Raw genomic sequence first — 14,335 nt, forward strand, 5'->3', positions numbered from 1 at the left:
AGCTTGGAAGAGCCAGGACATTTATTAATATAACTCTGATTGTATTAAATCAGAAAGAAGAAAGTCTAGGATGGCTTCAGGGTGAGTAAATCATGGGGTCATCATTTTCATTTTTGGGTGAACTATCACTTTAATATCAGGTACATTATAATCACTTATAGTAATAGCATCCAGGTAATCTCTGTAGAAATAAAATCTAAGCAATATCGATTAGTCAAAAAACTTCATGGACCTTCTTCTTTACTTTTTTGTCCTTGAGTAGATGCTGGATGAAAATCATCATCTGATACAGTGCATTATGGACTATCAGAGCAAAGGAAAAACAGCTGAATGTACACAGTATGTATTTGTCTTTTGTTCAAGACAGATCTAGTAACATTGTGCCTAATTCTTTAATGACCATGCAGGTGTTTTAACATACAAGTTAAAGGTGCAATCAGTAATTTTTTGCTAAATAAAAAAACTTCAAAATAAAGAAATGAGCAGAGCATTTGAGAAATATCACTAATATGATGTGTACCCCCATGAGATGAAGAGTCCAGACAGAAAGTGCTGTCGTATTCTGCGTGGAGCGGGTTGCGCCTTTCCAACTAGTACTATGTTTACTATATAGTGCTTTCAAAAGCTGCTTTAAGGTTCTTTCAAGGCAAACATAAATGCACATATAAAAAAGAAGTAAACCAAACAATATGACCGCAAATACAATTTGAATATGAGCATACATGTTGACACGTTCACTCAGCGAAACTTAATAAGTATGCAACCAACTTAATTAATTGCAAGCAAGAACTTACTGAGTTGTACCTTTAAAAGGAATGGACAAAAAAGGACCAAGCTAAAATATACAGGTTTATTATTTTAGCTGGTCATGAACAAGATGGCTTACATATAAGGGAAGTGATCCTATTAAGCACGCCTTAACACCTTAGACATTGTTGAGTGAACATACTTCAAACAAAGTGGCAAAAAAACATACTGTGGGTAAAAGTAGTAGTTGATTTCCAAATTAGCCCACTACATTTTTCCCCCTGTTTTTTATATAATTATTTCATAAACTTTACCTTATGAAAATGGACGAATATGAATTAAAATTATTATTATTATTTTTTTTTACATTTTGCACAACTAAATAACCAGTAACAATGGTCAATCTAAACCTTTATCTGAATGTTTCTTTAGCCTTAACATGGTTAACATCTGGCCTGCACTTTAATCTTAACCATGTCTCAGTTTCTTCCCATCAACTTGTCTGAGACTTTTCTTATTTTTGACTCTAATCACACCTGGTATTGAGTTTTGGTTGATCAGACCACAAGTAGGCGAGGGAGACATTTACACTTTGTCTCTTTTGTCCACTTTCAACCACTTCTGTCCTGATTTCTTCGAGGGGAGGGTCTAATTTATCCACGCTCTGGCTCATATCTCACATATCCAGTAGTAGTGGGAGGTTTGGATCAATTTACTGACTCGGATCTTTGAGTCTCGTTCAGCAAAATGAACGAATCTTTTTTCGAGTCATTTCGAGTCATTTTGTTCATTTCACCAAAATAACATGTTAAATGGCCCAATACATCTAGTACTTATGAAAATGTTGATTACATTTTAAAACTATATAAAAATAAACTATAGGGTACTGCAACCAAAGCCAAATTATAAGAAACTGAAATGTTTAATTAATTGATTAGTTGTTGGGTCAGGCTATTGCAGTTTCTCTGTTAGTTCACCTCACCTCCTGATCCAAAACATTCTTTCTCTTGCAACTTCATATTTATCACGTTTGTTCTCTGCCTCTCGTGTCTTCGAGCTCCTCGAGACCTTAGCTGTCGACTCGTCTGTGTCTGACTCTGATCAGATCTGGGGCTGGGCCGCCCGAACCGTGCGTGACACAGGTCCGGAAACAAAAATGATTAGTTCCTTCGAGTCTTTCGGGTTTGAGTCTTTCGTTCTTCCTGTTAGTCCCATAGAGTCTATGCTGTCAATAACGGAAACAGAAAAGATTAGTTCTTTCTAGGGCTGCACGATTTGGGGAAAATATATAATTGCGATTGCGATTTAAAATGCGATTATTGTTATTATAATTTTTTTTTACAAATGAAAAGTGTGTGTTTATAATATTTTGTGTTTTTATATTAATGTGACTAAAAATAATTAGTATGATTATTATTACTGCAAAAAATATTTTTAAAAATAAGAAATATTACCATTACAATAACATTTTCAAAATTACAAATAAAAAAAGAGTAGGTCAGAACAAATATAACTATATAATACTAATACTAATTATTATTATTATTTTTGTAATATTTTACAGAAAACATTTTACACACACACACACACACACAAAAAAAAAAACTGCTGGGTTACCTATTAATATGCAGACAGCCAATGACTAAAAAACGTTAGAAAGGTCTAAGCCTTAAGGAGTTATTCACAGTCTTTAATATGAAATATGAACCTCTTGTGCATCCACTGTGGGGGAAAAACTCCTGAACATTGAAGAAAAACATGGATTGTCCAACACATTTATAATTTTTTAAGTTTATTAAGTTTTAAAATGTATTATTCTTATTATTGATTACCCAAAAGTTTTTAATTCATACTGAAAGCCAGAGGGCGCCCTCGAGCGGAAAACGCCACATTTGCCTCAGAGAAGTAATTGACATTAGTTTTCAGGAAATCCATGATGTGAAGCTAACGCGGTGTAAACAGAAGATAGAGACGCTTTGATTAAACATGACGACAATAAACACGACTGCAGCAAAATATGGTGAATTTGAGTTCTTCAAGCCGTCAAGGGTATTTTCATAATAATAAAGTGTATTATAATGCAGTGCTGATTGACATAGAATACTATAACAACGCATCGTCTGCCTAACTCCGATGAGAAGCCACATCAGCTCACACACACTCCACTGACGAGATGAAGTGAGGTAAAGCATGTTATTAAACGTTGTCTTTTGTTGAACAGGTTTATGAACGCTTCACTAGTTTGTGAAGATGTTTGACTCGTGTTGCTTTTTTAAACACACGTTATAAGCGACTCAAACTCGCAGTCTTTCAGAAGGAGCAGCGTTTATCACAGAGCTGCTCTTCTCTAACAGACTGGGCATTTATTTATTCAATTAAAATCGCAGCCTTTGAGCTTTCATAATCGCACACAAGCCAAATCGCGATTGCGGTTCAATTTCGATTAATCGTGCAGCCCTAGTTCTTACGAGTCTTTCGGGTTTGAGTCTTTCGTTCTTCCTGTTAGTCCCATAGAGTCTATGCTGTCAATAACGGAAACAGAAAAGATTAGTTCTTTTGATCGAGTCTCGGGTTTGAGTCGTTCGTTCTTTTGTCACGTAACTTGTCACCGTATTGAACACTAGTTCACAACCTTTTTAGTAAAAAGCACGTAGTTATTTATTTTATTTTTTATATTATTCTCAGTTAATATCAGACATATACAAATATGGGAAATATTTTGACTATTCAAGTCTAACATCACAAATTCAATTAGACTAATTTTGAATCAACTGTATATATATACACACACACACACACAGCATGGGACTGACAGCAAGAACGAAAGACTCAAACTCGAGACTCAAAAGAACTAATCTTTTCTGTTTCCGTTACTAACAGCATATACTAAATGGGACTAACAGGAAGAACGAAAGACTCAAACCTGAGACTCAAAAGAACTAATCTTTTCTGTTTCCGTTACTGACAGCATAGACTCTATGGGACTAACAGGAAGAACGAAAGACTCAAACCTGAGACTCAAAAGAACTAATCTTTTCTGTTTCCGTTACTGACAGCATAGACTCTATGGGACTAACAGGAAGAACGAAAGACTCAAACCTGAGACTCAAAAGAACTAATCTTTTCTGTTTCCGTTACTGACAGCATAGACTCTATGGGACTAACAGGAAGAACGAAAGACTCAAACCCGAAAGACTCGTAAGAACTAATCATTCGGAGATTCAGAGCTGATTCATAGGCCATATGTTGCGTAATGCGCATGCGCGGTCAACACAAAATGAACGAATCACTCTCTGAGACAACTCGGTAGTCCCGAGTCATAATAAACATTCGTTCAAAATGAACGAATCGTTCATGAACGACACATCACTAATATCCAGAGCGTGTGTTATTGACCTTACCGGAAGTGCGTTCCAGGCTGTTGGATATAGCGTTGTATTTGAGGTAAACAATGATATAAATACGGCCCGATTTCTCACACAAACTGATCGGTTTGTGTCTTAAGATATCAATGTGTCGTCAGCCACAGGGCTCTGTTGTCTAAGCATGTTTTTTGTTGTGCACTCATAGAACATTACCCATTCACATGATTATATGACCTACACACAGCAACGGTTGAAAAATCTTAATTTGTGTTCTACTGAAGAAACAAAGACACCTACATGTTGGATGCACTTGGGGTAAGCAGATAAACATCAAATTTTCATTTTTGGGTGAACTAACCCTTTAAGTTAATGGTGAAATGGACACTTTACCCTTACCCTTGTAAAGGCGGGCGTACACGGTACGATTTTTTCTGTCGTACGAACTCGCAGACGATTTTTTTTTCTCGGGAGAAATCGCATGGACATTGTGGATGCTCGTATGGTCGCAGCTCGCAGCGTGTGAGGAAATACGAGACGAGCCGAGCACGTTAAGAACACCTTCCGACCTTACGATCATTTTTAAATATGTTTAAAAAGTTCGGGGAGTCGGCCCGATTTTTAATAGCATATGACTGTCCCCTATTGCCAAATCATGCACAAGCACGTCACATAGGCTCAATCTATGAGTATTATTACTAGCTCAGTGGCTGCAAACGTACAGCGTTCACACACACACACACTCTCTCTCTCTCTCTCTCTCTCTCTCTCTCTCTCTCTCTCTCTCTCTCGCTCTCTCACGCGCACCCTTCTATCTCACTCTGGTTGTTTCGGTTGAAAGGAATGGCTACTGTTCTCTGCTTTTCAACAAATCATTTGCACACGTTTTCTTTATTTTTTTGTATCTGAAGCTATAGCAGCAACATTGAAAGCTCCGGTGTCTGCTCGGTTGGTCGCGGCCGGCTCGCGGTGCTTTTTGACCCCCACGATCTGAGCCACTTTGCTGTCTCGGAAACAGTGGGACATAAACCAAGGGAAGCACAAGCATGGCCTAAATTCTTAGGGAAAAGAGCCTAGCAGAGCACTCTCATAGAGATACTTGCTCACAAACAAACAACGACTAAAGTTTTCATGAACATCTTAAACTGTTTGCTAACCTAGTGTGTGCATTACAATGCAGCACACATTAGTTTAGAATGGCGATTAACTTACGTTAACATTACGTTACTGACGTTACCTTACATTATTCAGTAGCTGATTAAAATATGAATTCACCAAATTAATCCCAGTAGCGACTCCTGGCCATAAATTTTGGTAGGGCATATTCTAGGTCTTATAGTTTATGAAAAACATTTTGTAAGCTATCCTAATCTCTGAACACATTAGACACACTTTTGGCAGAATTCGATTGTCCTTGTGTTATTCAGCCTGAGGGTGGCGCTCTAATGATGATTGACAGACTTTACATGGTAAACGTATAGAATGCCATCTTAGAATTGCCTTCATGTATTTATTGTGTCCGAACGTTGTTTTAGAATATTAAAAGTTTGGAATTCCAGTAAAGAAAAGAAGTCATGTCTATTCTCAGAAAAAAACATAAAACAAACACTATGGAACTACTATATATATATATAAAGGCTATTCACCTGAGCATGTTTAAACAAAATTATTTATACTTTCATAAATTTGATGCGCTACTTCAGATATGAAGAACAGACATGCCAACTAGTTGCTGACTTAATGGAGACACATAGCTGATGTTGACTGATATCATCTTGATCTGGAGCAAGGTTACGTAAGGTGTTTGTCCAACGTGAAAATAAGCAGCCAGAAATCAAAAGTTTATGCAATGGATCTCTATGAGATCGCACTGCAGTTCCATTTTTCACCACAGATTTACATTGGATTTTTTACAGTGGGGTTGCTGTAGAGCTGGGGAGGGCTCAGAGACTGGGTTTCCTACTTAGTATTATAAATACATGTCTGCCGAATCAATGCATTACATTTTATTATATCCTGCTCACTTTACGACTTAAAATTGTCTAGAAAATACGAAAAATATTTGTTGCAGAATGCTGAACACATTTCTATGTTTGTATGAATATTTTGTTAGGGCTCTACTCCATTTGCCCATACAGACGAGCTGCGGCTGGCTCTTGGAGATGCATTTATTTGTTATTTTAAATGTCTGGAACTCTGGAGCGGACTCATGGACTGGATTTAACTCTGGACTGCAGTCAGGGGATGGATTTTACTCTGGACTGCATTTAGGGGCTGGATTTAACTCTGGACTGCAGTCAGGGGCTGGATTTAACTCTGGACTGTAGTCAGGGTTTAGAGTTGATGTGTGTGCAGCCCACACACATACAAAATTGCTATGACCATAATGGCCAGTGCTGCACTCTCTGAAGACTTGGGGATTTCAGCCGTCACTGGACTCTGGTCAGGGGCTGAAACCATCATGGCTGAAGACGCAGGTGTGGCGGCCATCGTGGCTGAAGACTCAGGTGTGGCGGCCATCGTGGCTGAAGACTCAGGTGTGGCCGGCCATCGTGGCTGAAGACTCGGGTGTGGCGGCCATCGTGGCTGAAGACTCAGGTGTGGCGGCCATCGTGGTTGAAGACTCAGGTGTGGCGGCCATCGTGGCTGAAGACTCAGGTGTGGCGGCCATCGTGGTTGAAGACTCAGGTGTGGCGGCCATCGTGGCTGAAGACTCAGGTGTGGCGGCCATCGTGGTTGAAGGCTCAGGTGTGGCGGCCATCGTGGCTGAAGACTCGGGTGTGGCGGCCATCGTGGCTGAAGACTCGGGTGTGGCGGCCATCGTGGCTGAAGACTCGGGTGTGGCGGCCATCGTGGCTGAAGACTCGGATGTGGCGGCCATCGTGGCTGAAGACTCGGGTGTGGCGGCCATCGTGGCTGAAGACTCAGGTGTGGCGACTATCGTGGCTGAAGACTCAGGTGTGGCGGCCATCGTGGCTGAAGACTCGGGTGTGGTGGTCATGACGGAACGAAACTCTGGAACAGCGGCCATGACGGAACGAAACTCTGGAATGGCGGCCATGACGGGACAAAACACTGGAACGGAGGCCATATGAAGGGGATGAGACTCAGTAAATTCTCTCACAGGAAATGACTCAGGAGAACATACTGATAGCAGGATCATGGACGGGATGTGCTGAGTACTGTTTCTTCTTCCTCAGCCTTCTCCTTTGGGCTGAAGTTAAAGGGATTCTGGGACGGAGTGCTGAGGAGATGACTGTGACTTCATCCACCTTGCAAAAAAGTGGGTGGAGAAGCACTCAATCACAGCACAAAGTCGTTGTATTGGGCTAGGGAACAAGTGGCAGCTGCAGGTACCTGAAATAAACAGATGATTGTCCAGTCCGGCCCAGAAAACAGATTTCAGGGTACCGTTATTCCAATGCACCAGATGGGCAAGCTCAAGGAAGTCTGTTTCGTACTCCTCTAATGGGTGGCCATCTTGTGCCAGGGAGAGAAGCGAATCAGGAGGGTCAGTAGGAGTGAGGAGAACGCCCATGGGGGACCTCTTGTGCCCCTTTTTATAAACACTGTTTTCATGTGTGTATATTTACGCAGCAAATATGTCAGAAATACTGGTTCTGTACTGTGGTAAATTCTGGTTTCAATACTGGTTCGACTCAAGAAGGAGAGATAGTAGAACTAACTTTTAGAATGCAACACAACGTTTCTGAATGGTTAGTTAATTCATTTAAGTAATTGTTATAGTTAACTTTAACTTGAATGAATTAGCATGTTGTGTCATGATCATCAGTAAAATGTTGTACAGATGTTGGCAACCAACATCCTTTGTAATTCAGATAAGCATCTCCGGCCTTAAAGGGTTACTTCAGCGATTAACATATGGCTTTGTATCAGTAGAAACCCTGGAGTATATTCAAATGATCGTGCTCCCCCCTCTTATATCCCCCTGAGACGAGAGATTTATGCATTTTATTTCTGGAATAATTCCTCTCGTGACGCAATTTGACGATATTTGTGTCACAAGAGGAATGTTTGCCCAGAGGCTAAAGACTACAGCCAGCAGAGGGAGCCATTTCCGCATGTTTTCAACTCGTGCATGGGGAATGGAGATCACACTTACAGCACAGCTCAGCTACAGGCATTAATTTAAACGGATGCTAAGCAATGTAAGTGTTTTAACTTCTCAAAATAATTTCTATGAAAGTTAAGCTTCCAAAGGCATGAACTGAAAACGCGTTGTGAATGTATGCCGCGAATGTGGTCGCGATTACCTCAGCTCTCATCACGAGAGCTCATCAACTCATTTATGACGTTAAATGTAATCTGACTCCTAATCTGAGTCTGCTGTGAGACTCACGCGGTCGTTATATTGAACACACGTTCAGTATTTAAGGCCATCCTTAAAAATATTCTTGTTTGCCGTAACCCGACCGACCCTGTCAATTTAGGGCCGACTCAATTTTTTATTTTTTTTTCCTTTTAGTCCGACCGACTTGCCGGTTGTAAATTGGCTTTAAGACCGACCAATTTCTTATTTTACTCTTCAAACAACTAATACAACAGTAATAAAATAATATGAATTATATTTTAGTAAGTATTGTAAATGTGTAAATTGCCCGTGCCATACAAACGAAGGCTACGTTCTTTCTTTTATAGAAAAACCCGTGACATCATCTATGTTTACACTAGGTTAACGGATGTCACACTATGGCCTGTGCGTTCATTTCGGCTCATACTCTCATTCACTGTAACGTTAGACTGTTAAAGTCCTGTCGGAGATTTCGCCGCATTGCGTGACAGGAGTCAGGACCATGGACACGTTACACACACCAGGCAAGTGCACTGCAGAGGGGAGGGCTTTGAGCCCCTGCCTTTTTTGAAAATTAATCAAAAGTGCCCCTCTCAACATTTATCATTACTATATTGTGGCGAATAAAACAGAATTTGAATTATAATTAATATAACAACGTGTACAAAACAGTAACAAATGGCGGAAAAGCCGTTTATCTTGTCTCTGTCAGTCTGAAATGTCATTGTCATAACGCTTTGCTATGGGTAGCGTGTGTTTTGCTCAACTGCGCGTGGTGGGAGCGGCGGCACTGGTTGTAACTTGAAAAATAATGCTTTATGTATGGTTCTGTCGATGGATACACGTGCACTACAACAGCGATAATAAAAGAAAAACGTGGGCAAAGCGGTGAACGGTCTATCTTTGTAAACTGTTCAATGCATGCGAGTACTGCCGTATGACCAGTCATTTTCGCCATCATCACCCAGTATATTCGCCAGAAGACGCGAATGAGAACCCTCTGCAGTGAGAGAAGATCTGTCTCTTTGCGCAGCGCGCACGTCTCACAGCGCGCAAATATTGAGTTCTTTCAAGTCTTGCGTTTGAACGGACAAACTCACACAAAAAGTATGTCAACATGTCGATCTTAATGAGTATCCATCAGACAGTCTGTATATGCCTTAAGAGAACTTTATACAGTTGAGAAAGACGATGCATCTCTGTATTAGGTCTTAAAGGGGCAGTATCCTTTACTGCTGTCTGTCAAACAAAAGATAAGGACACCACTCACTACTCTTGATTGAATAGCTTTTGTAAGTTTAATAAGGATACATTTTTAATTTAAACAGTTAAATGTGCAGTTATTTTACATTTGATTAATTTTATTCAATTTCTCTACCTAAAAACTAATGATCTACTAATTAGACCTACCTGGAAAACCTTAAAAGCATTGTTTATTTTATTAGTATCTTTGCTCAATAGTATTTATTTGTGCTGCTGCTTGTAAAAAAATATAGACCTACCTACCGACCTATTTTTTTTTTTTTTTTTTTTTACTGTTACTGCAAACCAAAATATTTTTAAGGATGGCCTAATTGTACTTTCTGAACTCAGTCACTGTAATCCAGTAGCGGTGGCTTTGGGAATGGCCTCACAGGGCAGCGAAGCATTCGGGGAATTGTAGTCTTTCATCCCCATAAGACAAAAATACATTTTCTGTGTTTTCTCAGTCTAGAAAGCACCAAATTCAAAAATAAATTTGCATTTCTACTACATTAATGACCCAGTTTAAATACAGATTCATCTTCCCAGCGCTGAAGTACCCCTTTAAGAAATAAACATTCCACTTTTAGTATCTTATAAGATAGTCTCCTATCTTTATAAAAACATACACAGTTTAAAAATGTAATCACCTGACTGTATTGTGCGTGATAAATGCACGTTTATGAATTATACAGATGGTGAGCGTTTTTGGGTTAAAAATAATGGCAGCTCTGGTTTCTAAATACAGTCAGAGACGATGTTTGACCCATAGCCAGTGGCAGATAACAAGGAGGGATCTTTCGAATTCCTCAGCTAGCTCAACCTGCAATCCTGGCAACTTCAAACTTCACTTCGGCTACGGAAGGGCCTGAGCCACGATGCGCAGATGCTTTTCAGCGGTCATTTTTCGTTGCAGCAAATCCTTTAAATATCTTTAGTAAATCCTGACAATACTTTTTTTTTTTTTACATCAAAAGGGTTTGTGCTGGCGCCAGCTGTTAGTAAATCTGGCCCTAAATCTTCTTCACACACTACTACACACAAATGGCTCCTGATGACAAAAAACAAAAGCTGATGATGTACATACTCTTATGCTCATGAGTGCTCCTGTAAGGATGTCACAGACTGACATCGGCCAATAAAATTGTCGTGTTTACAGATGTATTCCAGACACCGGGGATGATCTTGCCCATAGCATCAATCCAACATAAGTTAAGTTTCACTTAAAAAAAGAAAAAACAAAGCGCAAACTTTTTTGTTTTTTTTTGTTTTACTAAACTCTTTATTACTAATAGACTGTACTTCTAATAAATTGTCATATTATTAGAAGAAAGAAATATATATATATATATATATATATATATATATATATATATATATATATATATATATATATATATATATATATATTGAGTACCTGTTTGACAGAAAACTTGAAATCTCATATTTTTCTTTTTTTTAAACCGGAAATAAAGATTTGATTAGCTAAAAAAAATAATGATAATAATAATAACAACACTGTAACAGTAACAAACATTCATTTGCAATCATTTCTCATGCTTTTTCTATTTCAAGATGACACAAGTGGGCTTATATGGTGTGAGGGTTTATTAGGGTCACTTCCCCTAACTTTGTACAGACAGGGCTGATAAGGCCTGTTTCACACATAAGCTATGTTTCCATCACCCTGTTTTATGCACATTTTAAAGTATTGCATCAGAAACGAGTTATGGAAACATTTTAAAGTATTGCATCCGAAAAAGGGGCGGGGCTGTTGGCAATTAAATCCCTTAATTTGCAAAAAAGTTTGGTAGCACTTTATTTTACAGTCCTGTTCCACGTATAAATATTACAGTAATTACAATAACTGGGTAATAACTAGGTGACCAGTTATTGTGTACTTGGACCAGCCCATATACAGCCTCACGCTAAACTCACTAATTTGTAGTTCTAGGCAATCTAGAAAATGAAAAAACCTTGAGATTAGAAAATGCACAGTACTGTGTGTGTGTGTGTGTGTGTGTGTGTGTGTGTGTGTGTGTGTGTGTGTGTGTGTGTGTGTGTGTGTGTGTGTGTGTGTGTGTGTGTGTTCCAACTGAATGGAAGCAGCAAACATTGCAAATTCTATTTGAAATGCGATTTAAATTATTTACAATTTATGATTTAAATGTGGCCTTCCTCTGAATGTACATATGATAGATTTCATGATGATGAAGTTTATAATGGCTCTCAATCACCTCAATTTTAATAATTTTAAAAATTTAAAAATAATTTATGGTTGTTGTTTTTTTCCAGCTCAGGCTGAAATAATGTTTTGTGATAACTGACAGCATGCCACAAATGCTGTTGATAGACTTTTTAGTGGTAAATGCTAACCTAAAAAACTTAATATTGCCTGTTTGACACTGTGAAGCTGCTTTGAAACAATCGTCATTGTAAAAGTGCTATATAAATAAAGTTGATTGATTGATTGATTGATTGATTAATATTTTAGGTTTTCTTGATTAGCTTGGATGGGTGCTTTTGAATTTGTTCTGGTAATTCAACTGGGTTTCCATCCAACTATTTTGCTGCACATTTTGAAAGTGTGCATAAGAAATCCTAAAAAAACAGACACAAAAAAAACACTTGAAATGTAAACTCGAATGTGATTTTGCGCAAATGTTCAATGCGGTAGGCAGAGGTGCATTAGTTTGCCATGACTGGCCCATTGAAAGGCCTGTGCATTGTACATAATTGAGACAAAGTTAGACAAAATTAGGTTGCTGACGTATGGGAATAGCCATCTAAGCCATCATTATGTGAGCTGTAGACCTTAGTCTGGGTAGACACCAAATTTAATTTGATGAAAATGATGTATTGATAGGGCTGGGCAGTATATTGCGTGTTGGCGATATATCAATATTTTTTTCAACACGACACGGCCAAACAATTGGGATGGAAGTTGCCAAAAGTTGATGGAAGATCCAAAAATGGTGTTTTATTGAAAGTTGCAAAAATATTTACAGTGTAGGAGAAAACTACCCTGACAAGCCAGACCTACATCACGATGAAGTTGGGTCTGGGACCTCACAATTGGCAGGGCTCAATCCAGGGGGCAGGATAAATGGTTGCCTTTCAAATTCCTTCTACATGTAATTGGAAGGCGCTACAACCAACCAGAGCAACAAAGGTGAAGCGGAGCTAGTTGATAGATTAAACTCCGAACGCATCTTCTTTTTTTAAGAATGATTTCAGTGCCATTTTTTGTTCTTTTCTCAAAGAAAAGCTTAACTCCAAGTTTTCCAGAGTCATGGTCAAAGCTGATTTGAAAGGCCGCCTTTCACAAGCTTCTTTGTTTTTAAGTAGCACGCAACTCGGCCATCATTATGTTAAGGCCGCCCACTGACTCTATACACGATGTGATTGGCCTGACCAGAGTTTGGTTTTTCCAGCTCGTAAACCAACAGAGAGTTGCTAGATGCCCTGGCTGCAAATTAGATTTGCTGCCGCTAGGGTGCGTCTAGATTTCTAGGCTAGGAGAAAACAAATATAATTCAAAACTGTACAAAAAGAAAACAAAAACCTACTCAGTCTATATCCCATAATCTCTCCTGGTTCACACCTGCACACACTTTGCAATCATCCAACCTGCCATCATTCACTCATCAGCTCAACTCATAAGCAATCACCCTTCACATCACAGTGTCTGGTCTTGCTGTTCAACCCTGAACTCTTACCCGATGACCAATCTGTGGAAACTTACCTATGTACTTTCGTCTCGAACTGTCCAGTCTTCTGTATTCCTTAGTCTTCAGTTCACTTTCTACCTAAATGGATTATGCATTGCAATTTGTTGTTGTGGCTCGTGAGAGCCTGGTCTTTTTTGTTTTTACCGAGAAATTCTGCCTTCTTGCCGTCACCAGCCCCTTTAATGATGCGACCCTGAAGTCCACTGTTCTGAATCAGGACAAATTACCATCATCCCATAGACCTCCCAGACACCTCCTGGGCTGAGCTGGAGGGACGCTATCATGCACTGTCTGGAGAGGGTTTACGGGGTTTCGGATTTTTCATCACTGTTCTTAGACAGCATCATAGACTGTATAAAATGTCTTCCTGTTTCCTCTAAACCTTCATCTCCATCTCTAGACAGCATAGACACCTTTATGGACAATGTATTGTTACCTTATAGCCTGTCTTGCCTTCATCTGCGTCCATCACCACCCTGCTTAAGTCTGATGGAGGTTGTCAGCCAACTGCCCATCTTCTGCAATGCCTAAGCACTTACGTTGACCCACAAGTCCTGCAACTATTTTCAGCCCCTGAGCGGATATATCTAGTGGCTTCGCCTCTGGCCTCAGATCCTCTCGCTTTGTCTTAGCCTGTCTGCCTCATCTTGGCTCTTCCTACTTTCGGATCCCCCAGACACCCTTGGCCTTTCCACTTCACCGGGCTTCCCCGCCTTGGTCAGTCATCACACCACCTCCACCACGGACTTGCAGATCTTCTGCTATGCCCTGTTCCTCCACCCCTACAGCTGCAGTGGGTTCCTCTTTCCCTTCAGGTATGCCTCGGTCCTCCATCACACCGCCATCACCTCCTCGGGAATCATCGTAGCTGCACAGATGCAGGATGCAAAAAAAGGGAGAGTTTTTAAATATTTATGATACAAGCCCTAATGTTTCATTCA

General features: G+C 39.6%; 1 protein-coding gene across 6 annotated transcripts in view; it reads left to right on the plus strand.

Annotated features, from left to right (window-relative positions):
- Positions 1-14,335, plus strand: part of LOC137079053 (calcium-responsive transactivator-like) — a 63,041-nt gene that overhangs the window by 1,372 nt on the left and 47,334 nt on the right. For 4 of the 6 annotated variants that reach the window (XM_067446994.1, XM_067446992.1, XM_067446998.1 and 1 more), the window contains one exon: positions 263-339. The exons of the other annotated variants lie outside the window; for them this stretch is intronic. In XM_067446994.1, coding sequence (XP_067303095.1) covers positions 263-339 — 77 coding nt within the window. The remainder of the gene's footprint in view (positions 1-262; positions 340-14,335) is intronic. 6 annotated transcript variants of the gene reach the window in all.

Source organism: Pseudorasbora parva, chromosome 6 (genome assembly GCF_024679245.1).
Source record: "Pseudorasbora parva isolate DD20220531a chromosome 6, ASM2467924v1, whole genome shotgun sequence".
Classification (NCBI taxonomy): domain Eukaryota; kingdom Metazoa; phylum Chordata; class Actinopteri; order Cypriniformes; family Gobionidae; genus Pseudorasbora; species Pseudorasbora parva.